The sequence below is a fragment of the Phyllobates terribilis genome, unplaced genomic scaffold, assembly GCF_046119375.1.
Source record: "Phyllobates terribilis strain yellow unplaced genomic scaffold, ASM4611937v1 Scaffold_29__1_contigs__length_15306474, whole genome shotgun sequence".
Lineage (NCBI taxonomy): Eukaryota > Metazoa > Chordata > Amphibia > Anura > Dendrobatidae > Phyllobates > Phyllobates terribilis.
The window spans coordinates 10506722-10520546 of NW_027362789.1; the positions used below are offsets into that span (position 1 = coordinate 10506722).

Below are 13825 nucleotides of genomic sequence, written 5' to 3' on the forward strand. Positions count from 1 at the left end.
ACTGCTGGGAATGCTGGGACATTATACAGTAACGCTATGAAGGGATCGGGGGGATGACCTTATCATTGTATGTGTCAGGTTCCTATAAGGTGTCAGGACGTCACAATCTATTTCTCCATGGAGGAGTGGGAGTATTTAGAAGGACACAAAGATCTGTACAAGGACATCATGATGGAGGTTCCCCAGCCCCTCACATCACCAGGTAATAGACAGGACTAAATACACACGGCCTATAATTATCTGTATGTAAAGAATGAATTCAGTCCCTGTATGTGTTTCCTCCAGATCTATCCAGTAAGAGGACAACACTGGAGAGATGTCCTCGTCCTCTTCTTCCACAGGACTGTAAACAAGAAGATCCCAATGTTCCTCAGGATCATCAGGTAGATGGAGAGAAGGTGTCATGAGATCTCCCCTATGATGTGTAGACTTCTGTGAAGGTCTTGTGTTCAGTCTTGTTTTATCCACCAGTATTATATGTTTTATACTTGTGTAAGAGGACGCGTGGAGATGGCAGGATTAGAGCTGATCATAGATGGGACTTCTCCATCTGTCTGTGACTTTTACAATATTTGTTTCAGGGTGAAGATCTGACCCATATTAATACTACAGAGACATATGTGAGGGGCGATGTGCGGTGTAAAAAGGAGATTCCTACATATGACCACCCAGGTGAGTAGTGACCACTAAATGCAAAGAAGTTAAAGATTCTTCTCAATTACCGACTGTGGCTGCTTTATCAGTGGTGTAGTCCGGTTGTGTTACAATTGTGTGACCACCATTTTACCTCTAGACCACAGGATTTTCCTCCATCCAAAAATGTTCACATTACTTTGTGTAATTGTGAAAGACCTTTTCTGTAGAACTTACAACCTGGAGGATCCACCTACCCCCTGGGATTAGAAGACTCTGTCCATTACCTGCTCAGATCTGTAAACTACAAAGCCAAATGACAGCGTACGTAGAATGTACTGACAAGTGAGAAAATCACTTGAAGAGAAAGTGGAGGGTGATGATGGTGTTGGCTTCCTAGAACCCTGATATCTTATTGGATGAATCTACCTTCTCTCCCTTCTGTGCTGCTGAATGTGCTCATATGGTCCCTACAAGACCAGGTCCAGTCTTTCTGGCCAAACTTCACCTACATTAAATGTGCAGTGAGGGCCAAGTGTGAATTTCTGTATAATAACAGCAGAGTTTCCCTTTATCCTGACTTTTCAATTTCTTTTAAAACCGACTAACTTCAAACAGGATAGTGATAAACTATACAGAAAACATTACACCTGTGCCATGATATATCTCTAAGCTGTGCGTGGCTGATGGCTGTAATATACATTTATTCCCGCCTGCAGGAGATGTGTTGGCATGGCTCAAGTCCTGGTTTCATGGATTCACTCAACAACATAAATTACATTATTTCTCAATCCTAAGGAATTCAGATTACTGCACAATCTCTCCTGAAATGGGGGCGATAATAGTTTCTCTACTCTTCTGCTCAGGAGTCATATTATTTCCAATGGTCCACCATAAATGAGTGCAACTCTAGTTTAGTGTTGGAGCTCTCCCCTTATATATACTTTGTTGGGGATGTAACATATCTTTTATTCTGTCTTTTTTTTTTCAGTTTCATTTTGTATGATAGCTTTATTGTGGTGGGATCGGCCTGACTCACTTATGTGAGTCTGTAACTCCCTGGTAGTCTTTAAAAGAAGGTCTCCATTACGTCTTCCCAATGTCCGAGATCTAAATTTAAGACACCTCAGCTCTGCACTATTATAAAAAGTTCTCTTTAAATGTCTAATATTTCTTCTTGACACTCATTTGATAGAAAATATTGTCCCTTACGATAGTTTAGATTGCCAAGAGCCACCGAGCCCCATACTCCAATTACCCCAGAGAGGTTTCATCACTAGTTACTCATTTATTACTGATGAAGACTGTTGAGTTTGATCATTTCAGTAGATGTGTTATTGTCTATAGTCAGTTTTTGACTACAGTAGTTGGTTCTTAAAATACTCGGATTTAACCCCTTCCTGCAGGCAGTTTTGTGTTCCTAATCAGGCCCCATTTTTTAAATCAGACGTGTGTCACTTTATGTGGTGATAACTTTGGAATTCTTCACAAAGGATAATAGGAAACAAATGGACCTTACAAATTATTTTCCAACTTCTCTTGAATCTGACGTCAGAACCAGGAGGGCAGAGAAAATACAAAATCAGAAGACACAAGAGTAGTCAGTAAACGGGCCGAGGTCACAACAGGAAACAAATACACAAGCCGGGGGCTGAGCACAGAGGACTGAACCAGAGGAGAACAAGGCTGTATCTGGCAGCTTCCGGCAATATGCTTCCAGCTTTAGTAGGTTGCGGTGCTTTCCAAATGGCTGAAGCCGGGAGCAGATTACTCCAGCTGGACAGCACACACACCCATCCTGCCAGACTGGATGGTACTACAGGTCCCAGGCACCCTAATCTTAGTGGCTGGACAGAGCCTGCGCCGCCCAGAGCTTCTGGTTCTGAAATCTCCATCACCAGCGCCACCTGCAGGATGAATAAGGCGGCTCCTGGTGACAGAAGCAGACGTCGCAGGAGCAGATCCCAGAGGAGATGGGACCCACCATTTGCAGAAGCCCTAATATAACAAAATTGCAGAAAACCAGAGCAGTAGAAATCCCCATAAAGTGACTCCATTTTGGAAATTATAACCCTCAGTGAAATAATCTATAGGAGTAGTGACTATTTTGACTCCACAGTCACTTTCCAGAAATTAGCAAACAGTGAATGATGGAGAGTGAAAATTGCAAATATGCCATTTTATTGCCCAACACATAGTGCCCAGATTTTGCTCCAGGAGACACACACCGTAAATTAAGTGGGATCTTCTCACTATAGTGTTGTCAAGTACATGGATGCTAAATGTTGTTTGGACGCACTGCAAGGCTCAGAAGTGAGGGGGAGATCTGACTTTGGGAGAGCAGATATTGCTGGATTGGTTTATGGAAGCCATGTTGCTTTTCAAGAGCCTTTGAGCCACTAATAATGTGGAAACCTCTGTTTTTCCACTGACCAATGATGAACCTGAGTGGGGACTTGTTTTTTGTGAGATGAGTAGAAGTTTTTATTGGTATTATTTTCGCCTACATAACATTGTTTGGTGGCTTTTTATTCCATATTTGGGAGGAAGAATGAAAAAACAGTTGAACACCACACTCTACTGGTTCATCCTATGAGGTTTTCTATTAGACAGTCATTGTCCTGGTGAATAAGTGATTTTTTTTTATATAACTTGCCTTTTTTATGGACAGTTTAAGTAGAAATGTTCAAAAATATAAAATTCAAGGATTTTTATTTAAAAATAATAATTGGTTTTATTATTTTCAGATGTCGGTACCAGGAGATCAGAGGGACAGCTGACATCTTCAATTTTTAAATCAGATAATTTTCAGATCCAACAGGATACAATTGAAATGAATGACATTTCTCCAGATTTACCATCATCCCTTCACAGCAAAGATCTGTCATCTGATCCTTCTCAACAGGTCCTGTCATCTGATTCATTACCGATTACTAAGGAAAATCAAAGTCACAAAATAAGCATTAAAAAACAAACTGCTTCTAATGCAAAGAAGCCGTTTTCACGGTCAGAATATAGAAATAGTTTTCCTCCCAAAAAGTCTTTTCTTAAACCTCAAAAAATTCACACAGCAAAGAATAGATTTTCTTGTTCCAAGTGTGGGAAGTGTTTTAATCAGAAATCAGATCTTGTCCGTCACCAGCGAACTCACACAGGAGAGAAGCCATTTTCCTGTTCAGAATGTGGGAAATGTTTTGTACAGAAATCATATCTTAATATACATAAGAGAACTCACACAGGGGAGAAGCCTTTTCCATGTTCAGAATGTGGAAAATGTTTTAACCAGAAATCAAATCTTATTATATATCAGAGAACTCACACAGGGGAGAAGCCTTTTCCATGTTCAGAATGTGGAAAATGTTTTAACCAGAAATCTAGTTTTCTTAAGCACCAGAGAAACCACACAGAAGAGAAGCCATTTTCCTGTTCAGAATGTGGGAAATGTTTTACAGTGAAATCAACTCTTATCAACCATCAGAGAACTCACACAGGAGAGAAGCCATTTTCCTGTTCAGAATGTGGGAAATGTTTTACAGAGAAATCAACTCTTATCAACCATCAGAGAACTCACACAGGAGAGAAGCCATTTTCCTGTTCAGAATGTGGGAAATGTTTTACAGAGAAAACAAATCTTATCAAACATCAGAGAACTCACACAGAGGAGAAGCCATTTTCATGTTCAGAATGTGGGAAATCCTTTGGAAAGAAATCAGTTCTTAATATACATCAGAGAACTCACACAGGGGACAAGCCTTTTCCATGTTCAGAATGTGGAAAATGTTTTAACCAGAAATCTAGTTTTCTTAAGCACCAGAGAAACCACACAGAGGAGAAGCCATTTTCCTGTTCAGAATGTGGGAAATATTTTACAGAGAAATCAAGTCTTATTAACCATCAGAGAACTCACACAGTAGAGAAGCCATTTTCCTGTTCAGAATGTGGGAAATGTTTTACAGAGAAATCAAATCTTATCAAACATCAGAGAACTCACACAAGGGAGAAGCCTTTTCCATGTTCAGAATGTGGAAAATGTTTTAACCAGAAATCTAGTTTTCTTAAGCACCAGAGAACTCACACAGGAGAGAAGCCATTTTCCTGTTCAGAATGTGGGAAATGTTTTACAGTGAAATCAACTCTTATCAACCATCAGAGAACTCACACAGGAGAGAAGCCATTTTCCTGTTCAGAATGTGGGAAATGTTTTACAGAGAAATCAACTCTTATCAACCATCAGAGAACTCACACAGGAGAGAAGCCATTTTCCTGTTCAGAATGTGGGAAATGTTTTACAGAGAAAACAAATCTTATCAAACATCAGAGAACTCACACAGAGGAGAAGCCATTTTCATGTTCAGAATGTGGGAAATCCTTTGGAAAGAAATCAGTTCTTAATATACATCAGAGAACTCACACAGGGGAGAAGCCTTTTCCATGTTCAGAATGTGGAAAATGTTTTAACCAGAAATCTAGTTTTCTTAAGCACCAGAGAAAGCACACAGAGGAGAAGCCATTTTCCTGTTCAGAATGTGGGAAATATTTTACAGAGAAATCAACTCTTATCAACCATCAGAGAACTCACACAGGAGAGAAGCCATTTTCCTGTTCAGAATGTGGGAAATTTTTACAGAGAAATCAAATCTTATCAAACATCAGAGAACTCACACAAGGGAGAAGCCTTTTCCATGTTCAGAATGTGAAAAATGTTTTAACCAGAAATCTAGTTTTCTTAAGCACCAGAGAACTCACACAAGGGAGAAGCCTTTTTCATGCTCAGATTGTGGAAAATGTTTTGGCCACAAATCTTATCTTTATAAACATCAGAGAACTCACACAGGGGAGAAGCTTTTTCATGTTCAGAATGTGGGAAATATTTTACAGAGAAATCAACTCTTATCAACCATCAGAGAACTCACACAGGAGAAAAGCCATTTTCCTGCTCAGAATGTGGGAAATGTTTTACAGAGAAATCAAGTCTTATCAAACATCAGAGAACTCACACAGGGGAGAAGCCATTTTCATGTTCAGAATGTGGGAAATGTTTTAACCAGAAATCGGATCTTTATAAGCACCAGAGAACCCACACAGGGGAGAATGCCGCAACTACACTCAACTAGTCTCTACAGAGACTAGAAAGGCCCTAGCTGCACAACTAAAAACACCACCACACACCTAACTAACTAATAAGTCGTTGAGGAGTTTCTCGTACCTCCTGAGGAACCAGAGGGGAGGCTTCAACACACTCTCAACAAGGGGAAAGGAAAGTATGAAGTAAAATACGAAAACTCTGAGTGAGAAACAAAAACACATTCATATATGGCAAAGAAGGCAAGCTAAGGTGAACCAAAAATAAAAGGAACAAGTATAATCTCCCCGAAACCTAACATTGTTAGAATTAAAAGGTACTGGGAGGGAAAGCAAACTGCCCGGTAGGATAGTTTCACCTTTGTTGTGAAACTTATAAAATTCACCCTCACCAACTGTAAATGTAAAACCCGTCCATTTATAATGACCACGGACAAGATAAAGATTCGCAACTCACATCAGGACCACTTTCAGTTGCATCACAATGAACTTAATTATATGTACCAAATGTCCAACTGGGGGTCTGTATGTAGGGGAGACAGGGCAAAAACTTAAAACAAGAATAAATTTTCATCGCCACACAATAAAAGAAAAAAAGAATAGATCTACTCGTGGCCAAACATTTTTACGGCCACAACTGCTTCTTCCTCTCCCATACTGATAGTTCTGCTTCATATCACTTGTCTTATCTATTGCATTATTCCTGTGCCCTGTTGTGTATAAATATGTGACTCTTCAGATTTTGTATTATACTATGTCTACTGAAAAGATCTGAGTAGTCTCGAAAGCTTACTGACTAAAGGCTAACTGAAAAGATTGTATCAACCACTGAGGACTTGCAAATGTTAATGTTTTTCTCCAAACAGCAATTTTAAGATCTCTCCACAGGTGTTCAATGGGATTTAGATCTGGATTCATTGCTAGTCAAAACTGTCCAGCACTTTGTTTCCATCCATTTTCTGGGTCATTGTCATGCTGGAAGACCCATGACCTAGCATGCAAACCCAGCTTTCTGACACTAGGCACTACATTGTGACCCAAAATCCTTTGCTAATCTTCAGATTTCATGATGCCTTGCACACAGTCAGGGTACCTGACCAAAGGCAGCAAAACAACCCAAAAACATTTTTGAAGCTCCACCATATTTGACTGTATGTGTTGTAAATTTATTGATTATGTTGCGTACCTTGGACAGAGGAACATCCGGATCTCTAAAGATGGACTTATAACCTTGAAATTATTGATATTTTTCAACAATTTTGGTTCTCAAGTCCTCAGACAGTTCTCCTTTTTCTGTTTTCTCCATGCTTAGTGTGCCACACATATGCACACAATGCAAAGATTGAATCAACTTCTCCCTTTTTTATCTGGTTTTAGTTGTGATTTTCATATTGCCCACACCTGTTACTTGCCACAATTGCGTTTGAACAAGCTTCACATGCTTGAAACAAAGTTGTTTTCCTACATTTTTGGCAAGGTGTCAACAATTTTGTCCGACCTATTTTATGTGGTTTTGTGTGAAATTATGTTCAATTTGCTTTTTTTTTCTATGTTTTCTTGTGTTGTTCCAATACACGCAAAGGAAATAAACATATATAACAAAATGTGTAATTCAGTGGTTCTTAACCGGGGTTCTATCGAACCCTAGGGGTTCGGTGAGTCGGTCTCAGGGGTTTGGCGGAGCCTCCGCCACGGAAGTCAAGACACACCCGACTCATTAAGTAAATTCGTGATGACACGCCCCGCTTGGCCATCACTTGCTGCAGATGATCACGTTACATTAATTGGCCAATCAGTGCTGCTGGGAATTTAGTGTGCTCAGTAGTCACTGTGTGACTGTCGTAGTTGTACGTTGTGTGGTTTCTTTCTTAATATTTTAATCCATACTAACTATGTCGAGCAAAAAAAGAAAGTGGTCGGACGAATATGTACAACATGGATTCACATGTATCACGGAACGTGATGGGAGTCAGCGTCCTATCTGCATGATTTGCAATGCCAAGTTGAGCAACTCTAGTCTCGCACCGGCAAAACTAAAGGAACACTTCTTGAAGCTGCATGGAGATGGGGAATACAAGAAAACAATGCTTGCTGAATTCAAGGTGAAAAGAGCCAGATTTGATGAAAGGGCCACTTTGCCTGCTCTTGGATTTGTACCTGTGAACAAACCGATCCTCACTGCATCGTACAAAGTTGCTTACCTGATCGCAAAGCAGGGCAAGCCGCACACCATCGGTGAAACACTCATAAAACCAGCAGCGTTAAAGATGGCGATCTGATACTCGGAACAGCGGCCGAAGGTAAATTATCCCAAATTTCTCTTTCAAATGAGACCATCGGTGACAGAATAGAGTGCATGAGTAAAGACATCTTGGCTCAAGTAGTCGCAGATCTAATTTCAAGTCCGGCAAAATTCAGCCTTCAACTCGACGAGACCACAGACGTTTCTAATCTAAGCCAGCTTGCTGTTTTCGTGCGCTATGTGAAAGACAACATGATAAAAGAAGAGTTTTTATTTTGTAAGCCTCTTACAACAACAACTAAGGCCACCGATGTGAAGAAGCTTGTGGATGACTTCCTCAGAGACAACAATCTTTCATGGTATATGGTTTCTGCTGTTTGTACGGACGGAGCTCCAGTCATGCTGGGAAGAAAGTCTGGTTTTGGTGCGCTAGTAAAAGCCGATGCACCACACATCATTGTTACGCATTGTATTCTGCACAGGCATGCGTTGGCAACAAAAACCTTGCCTCCAAAAATGGCAGAAGTATTAAAAACTGTAGTGGAATGTGTGAACTATGGGCGAAATAGTGCTCTGAGGCACCGCATCTTCAGTGAGCTGTGTAAAGAAATAGGCTCTGAATTTGAGGTACTCCTGTACCTTTTCTAATGTTCGGTGGTTATCCGGGGGACAGGTGCTGAATCGTGTTTTTGCCATGCGTGTGGAATTAGTCCTGTTTTTGCAAGAGCACCAACATTGTCATGCAGATTGCTTCAAAAATCCTGAGTTCATTCTCATTTTAGGGTACATGGCTGATATATTTGCAGCTCTAAATCATCTCAATCAGCAGATGCAGGGTGGTGGAGTCAACATCATGGAAGCAGAAGAAAACCTGAAGGCTTTTAAAAAAAAAACTACCGTTATGGAAACGACGAACAGAGAACAATAACTTCGCAAACTTTCCCCTTCTGGACGACTGTGTAAGTAAGATCGAAGATGTGTCTGGAATCGGAGACATTTCTGTATCCATGGAACTGAAGCAAACAATTGCCACGCACTTAGATGAGCTTGCAAAGTCTCTCGACGGATATTTCCCTACAAGAGAGTCATATCCAGCATGGGTGAGACAGCCGTTCACGTTTGCTGTTGAGACAGCAGATGTCAATTATGAATACCCTGACGAAATCATTGAAATTCAGCAGAGCCGGGTTCATTTGCAACTCTTCAGAACAACAACACTCAACGTTTTGGTGTCGACAGTTGGAAAAGTACCCAATTATTGCTAAGAAAGCCCTGGAATTTTTTATACCATTTGTTACAACATATCTCTGCGAATAATCCTTTTTGAGGATGCTGGACATAAAAACAAAGAAAAGGAACAGACTTTGCTGTGAAAATGACATGAGAGTAGCACTTGCCAAGGTGAAGCCACGCATATCTGAACTGGTCTCTCAAAAACAACAGCAGAAGTCACACTGATTTGCAGGTATGTCATTTGTTGTGAGTTCATGCACTGTGTTGGTTTTGTTCTTTGATCAAGGTGATGTTCATGCACGGTTCATTTTGTGTACCAGTAAAAAAACATATACCTATGTCTTGAATTTGGAAAAAAATCATATTTGATTTATCACTAAAGAAGGGTTCGGTGAATGTGCATTTGAAACTGGTGGGTTCGGTACCTCAAACAAGGTTAAGAACCACTGTCCTAGGTTGTGTAAGGCGGCGGTGTTCACACCGTGCAGTAACTGAGGCAGTGACCCAAGCAAGTCCAACATAAACAGCTTTTATTTCAGCAACTCACGGGTTAACAGAAAGTCCTCCGGTTCGCAGCCGGGTTAACAGAAAGTCCATACACAATGTTTGCCGTGGGCAACGGCCGTGCCGGCCGCTCAGAGCCTGACAGGTGCAGAGGGTTCCCAGGCAGGGGTTCAGCCACCCTCAATCCTGCTGAGGTCTCCTGCTGTGCTCCTAGCAGGTTCCAACATAGAACAACACTAATCCTTAGTGCATGGGTTTTAAAGGACCTGTGGCAAGAGCCACTGGAAAACCCGGGTTGGAGGGAGGAGGCTGCCCTACTGCCTCCTGTGACCACCTCCCGGAAATGAAGGCCCTGCCAGGTTTTTACTAATCTGCCTTAGCCAGATAGCCTGACTAGGTCCATGCTCACCTTCATTCCTGCATTGCAGCCACAGGTGTGTCTGTGACTGCAATGCACTCCAATGGTTTTAATAGGTCTCTGTACACATTCTGGGGGAGATATAACGTGTTATGCACACGCCCGGACTGACTGGCGTGTGCGTGATTAGTGATCCCACTGTACCATGAACCGGGGAGTGCCTGGAGGGGCGTAACTAAGTATCAACCCAATCCGACCAATGTCGCACGGCGGCTCAGTCAACTCCGTGCACCAAGGAGGAACCGAGCAGAGGGACCAGGTGCTACTCCAGGTCAGACCCCGGACATGGCTGTTGACCCACACCGGGTGATACAGGAACAGGCAGGTTAGACTGACTCACTGACAGGTGGGTATTGGCAGGCACGACTGGTATGCAGACAGGTGGGTACTGGTAAGCACGACTGGTATGCAGACAGGGGGGGGTACTGGCAAGCATGGCTGGAGTGCAGACAGGGAGGCACTAGCAGGTTGGAGCGCAGGCTGGATAGGGTCCAGTACTAATAATGTGGAAACCTCTGTTTTTCCACTGACCAATGATGGACCTGAGTGGGGACTTGTTTTTTGTGAGATGAGTAGAAGTTTTTATTGGTATTATTTTCGCCTACATAACATTGTTTGGTGGCTTTTTATTCCATATTTGGGAGGAAGAATGAAAAAACAGTTGAACACCACACTCTACTGGTTCATCCTATGAGGTTTTCTATTAGACAGTCATTGTCCTGGTGAATAAGTGATTTTTTTTTATATAACTTGCCTTTTTTATGGACAGTTTAAGTAGAAATGTTCAAAAATATAAAATTCAAGGATTTTTATTTAAAAATAATAATTGGTTTTATTATTTTCAGATGTCGGTACCAGGAGATCAGAGGGACAGCTGACATCTTCAATTTTTAAATCAGATAATTTTCAGATCCAACAGGATACAATTGAAATGAATGACATTTCTCCAGATTTACCATCATCCCTTCACAGCAAAGATCTGTCATCTGATCCTTCTCAACAGGTCCTGTCATCTGATTCATTACCGATTACTAAGGAAAATCAAAGTCACAAAATAAGCATTAAAAAACAAACTGCTTCTAATGCAAAGAAGCCGTTTTCACGGTCAGAATATAGAAATAGTTTTCCTCCCAAAAAGTCTTTTCTTAAACCTCAAAAAATTCACACAGCAAAGAATAGATTTTCTTGTTCCAAGTGTGGGAAGTGTTTTAATCAGAAATCAGATCTTGTCCGTCACCAGCGAACTCACACAGGAGAGAAGCCATTTTCCTGTTCAGAATGTGGGAAATGTTTTGTACAGAAATCATATCTTAATATACATAAGAGAACTCACACAGGGGAGAAGCCTTTTCCATGTTCAGAATGTGGAAAATGTTTTAACCAGAAATCAAATCTTATTATATATCAGAGAACTCACACAGGGGAGAAGCCTTTTCCATGTTCAGAATGTGGAAAATGTTTTAACCAGAAATCTAGTTTTCTTAAGCACCAGAGAAACCACACAGAAGAGAAGCCATTTTCCTGTTCAGAATGTGGGAAATGTTTTACAGTGAAATCAACTCTTATCAACCATCAGAGAACTCACACAGGAGAGAAGCCATTTTCCTGTTCAGAATGTGGGAAATGTTTTACAGAGAAATCAACTCTTATCAACCATCAGAGAACTCACACAGGAGAGAAGCCATTTTCCTGTTCAGAATGTGGGAAATGTTTTACAGAGAAAACAAATCTTATCAAACATCAGAGAACTCACACAGAGGAGAAGCCATTTTCATGTTCAGAATGTGGGAAATCCTTTGGAAAGAAATCAGTTCTTAATATACATCAGAGAACTCACACAGGGGACAAGCCTTTTCCATGTTCAGAATGTGGAAAATGTTTTAACCAGAAATCTAGTTTTCTTAAGCACCAGAGAAACCACACAGAGGAGAAGCCATTTTCCTGTTCAGAATGTGGGAAATATTTTACAGAGAAATCAAGTCTTATCAACCATCAGAGAACTCACACAGTAGAGAAGCCATTTTCCTGTTCAGAATGTGGGAAATGTTTTACAGAGAAATCAAATCTTATCAAACAACAGAGAACTCACACAAGGGAGAAGCCTTTTCCATGTTCAGAATGTGGAAAATGTTTTAACCAGAAATCTAGTTTTCTTAAGCACCAGAGAACTCACACAGGAGAGAAGCCATTTTCCTGTTCAGAATGTGGGAAATGTTTTACAGTGAAATCAACTCTTATCAACCATCAGAGAACTCACACAGGAGAGAAGCCATTTTCCTGTTCAGAATGTGGGAAATGTTTTACAGAGAAATCAACTCTTATCAACCATCAGAGAACTCACACAGGAGAGAAGCCATTTTCCTGTTCAGAATGTGGGAAATGTTTTACAGAGAAAACAAATCTTATCAAACATCAGAGAACTCACACAGAGGAGAAGCCATTTTCATGTTCAGAATGTGGGAAATCCTTTGGAAAGAAATCAGTTCTTAATATACATCAGAGAACTCACACAGGGGAGAAGCCTTTTCCATGTTCAGAATGTGGAAAATGTTTTAACCAGAAATCTAGTTTTCTTAAGCACCAGAGAAAGCACACAGAGGAGAAGCCATTTTCCTGTTCAGAATGTGGGAAATATTTTACAGAGAAATCAACTCTTATCAACCATCAGAGAACTCACACAGGAGAGAAGCCATTTTCCTGTTCAGAATGTGGGAAATTTTTACAGAGAAATCAAATCTTATCAAACATCAGAGAACTCACACAAGGGAGAAGCCTTTTCCATGTTCAGAATGTGAAAAATGTTTTAACCAGAAATCTAGTTTTCTTAAGCACCAGAGAACTCACACAAGGGAGAAGCCTTTTTCATGCTCAGATTGTGGAAAATGTTTTGGCCACAAATCTTATCTTTATAAACATCAGAGAACTCACACAGGGGAGAAGCTTTTTCATGTTCAGAATGTGGGAAATATTTTACAGAGAAATCAACTCTTATCAACCATCAGAGAACTCACACAGGAGAAAAGCCATTTTCCTGCTCAGAATGTGGGAAATGTTTTACAGAGAAATCAAGTCTTATCAAACATCAGAGAACTCACACAGGGGAGAAGCCATTTTCATGTTCAGAATGTGGGAAATGTTTTAACCAGAAATCGGATCTTTATAAGCACCAGAGAACCCACACAGGGGAGAATGCCGCAACTACACTCAACTAGTCTCTACAGAGACTAGAAAGGCCCTAGCTGCACAACTAAAAACACCACCACACACCTAACTAACTAATAAGTCGTTGAGGAGTTTCTCGTACCTCCTGAGGAACCAGAGGGGAGGCTTCAACACACTCTCAACAAGGGGAAAGGAAAGTATGAAGTAAAATACGAAAACTCTGAGTGAGAAACAAAAACACATTCATATATGGCAAAGAAGGCAAGCTAAGGTGAACCAAAAATAAAAGGAACAAGTATAATCTCCCCGAAACCTAACATTGTTAGAATTAAAAGGTACTGGGAGGGAAAGCAAACTGCCCGGTAGGATAGTTTCACCTTTGTTGTGAAACTTATAAAATTCACCCTCACCAACTGTAAATGTAAAACCCGTCCATTTATAATGACCACGGACAAGATAAAGATTCGCAACTCACATCAGGACCACTTTCAGTTGCATCACAATGAACTTAATTATATGTACCAAATGTCCAACTGGGGGTCTGTATGTAG

The 13825-nt window shown here is 40.7% G+C and overlaps 1 protein-coding gene across 1 annotated transcript; it reads left to right on the forward strand.

The window, feature by feature from the left end:
* Window positions 1-600: 600 nt before the first annotated feature.
* Window positions 601-7528, forward strand: LOC141178702 (uncharacterized). Its single transcript, XM_073660581.1, has 3 exons — window positions 601-672; window positions 3381-4514; window positions 7482-7528. Exons 2-3 carry the CDS (start codon window positions 3467-3469, stop codon window positions 7526-7528), a joined length of 1095 nt encoding a protein of 364 aa, XP_073516682.1. The 5' UTR covers window positions 601-672; window positions 3381-3466.
* Window positions 7529-13825: the final 6297 nt, after the last annotated feature.

Bases quoted from the DNA above. Each gene is read 5' to 3' on its own strand.
- LOC141178702 (XM_073660581.1), top strand. From the start codon at position 3,467: ATGAATGACATTTCTCCAGATTTACCATCATCCCTTCACAGCAAAGAT. The intron at 4,515-7,481 runs GTCTTATTAACC...CACTTGCTGCAG, and splicing joins ATATTTTACAGAGAAATCAA to ATGATCACGTTACATTAATT.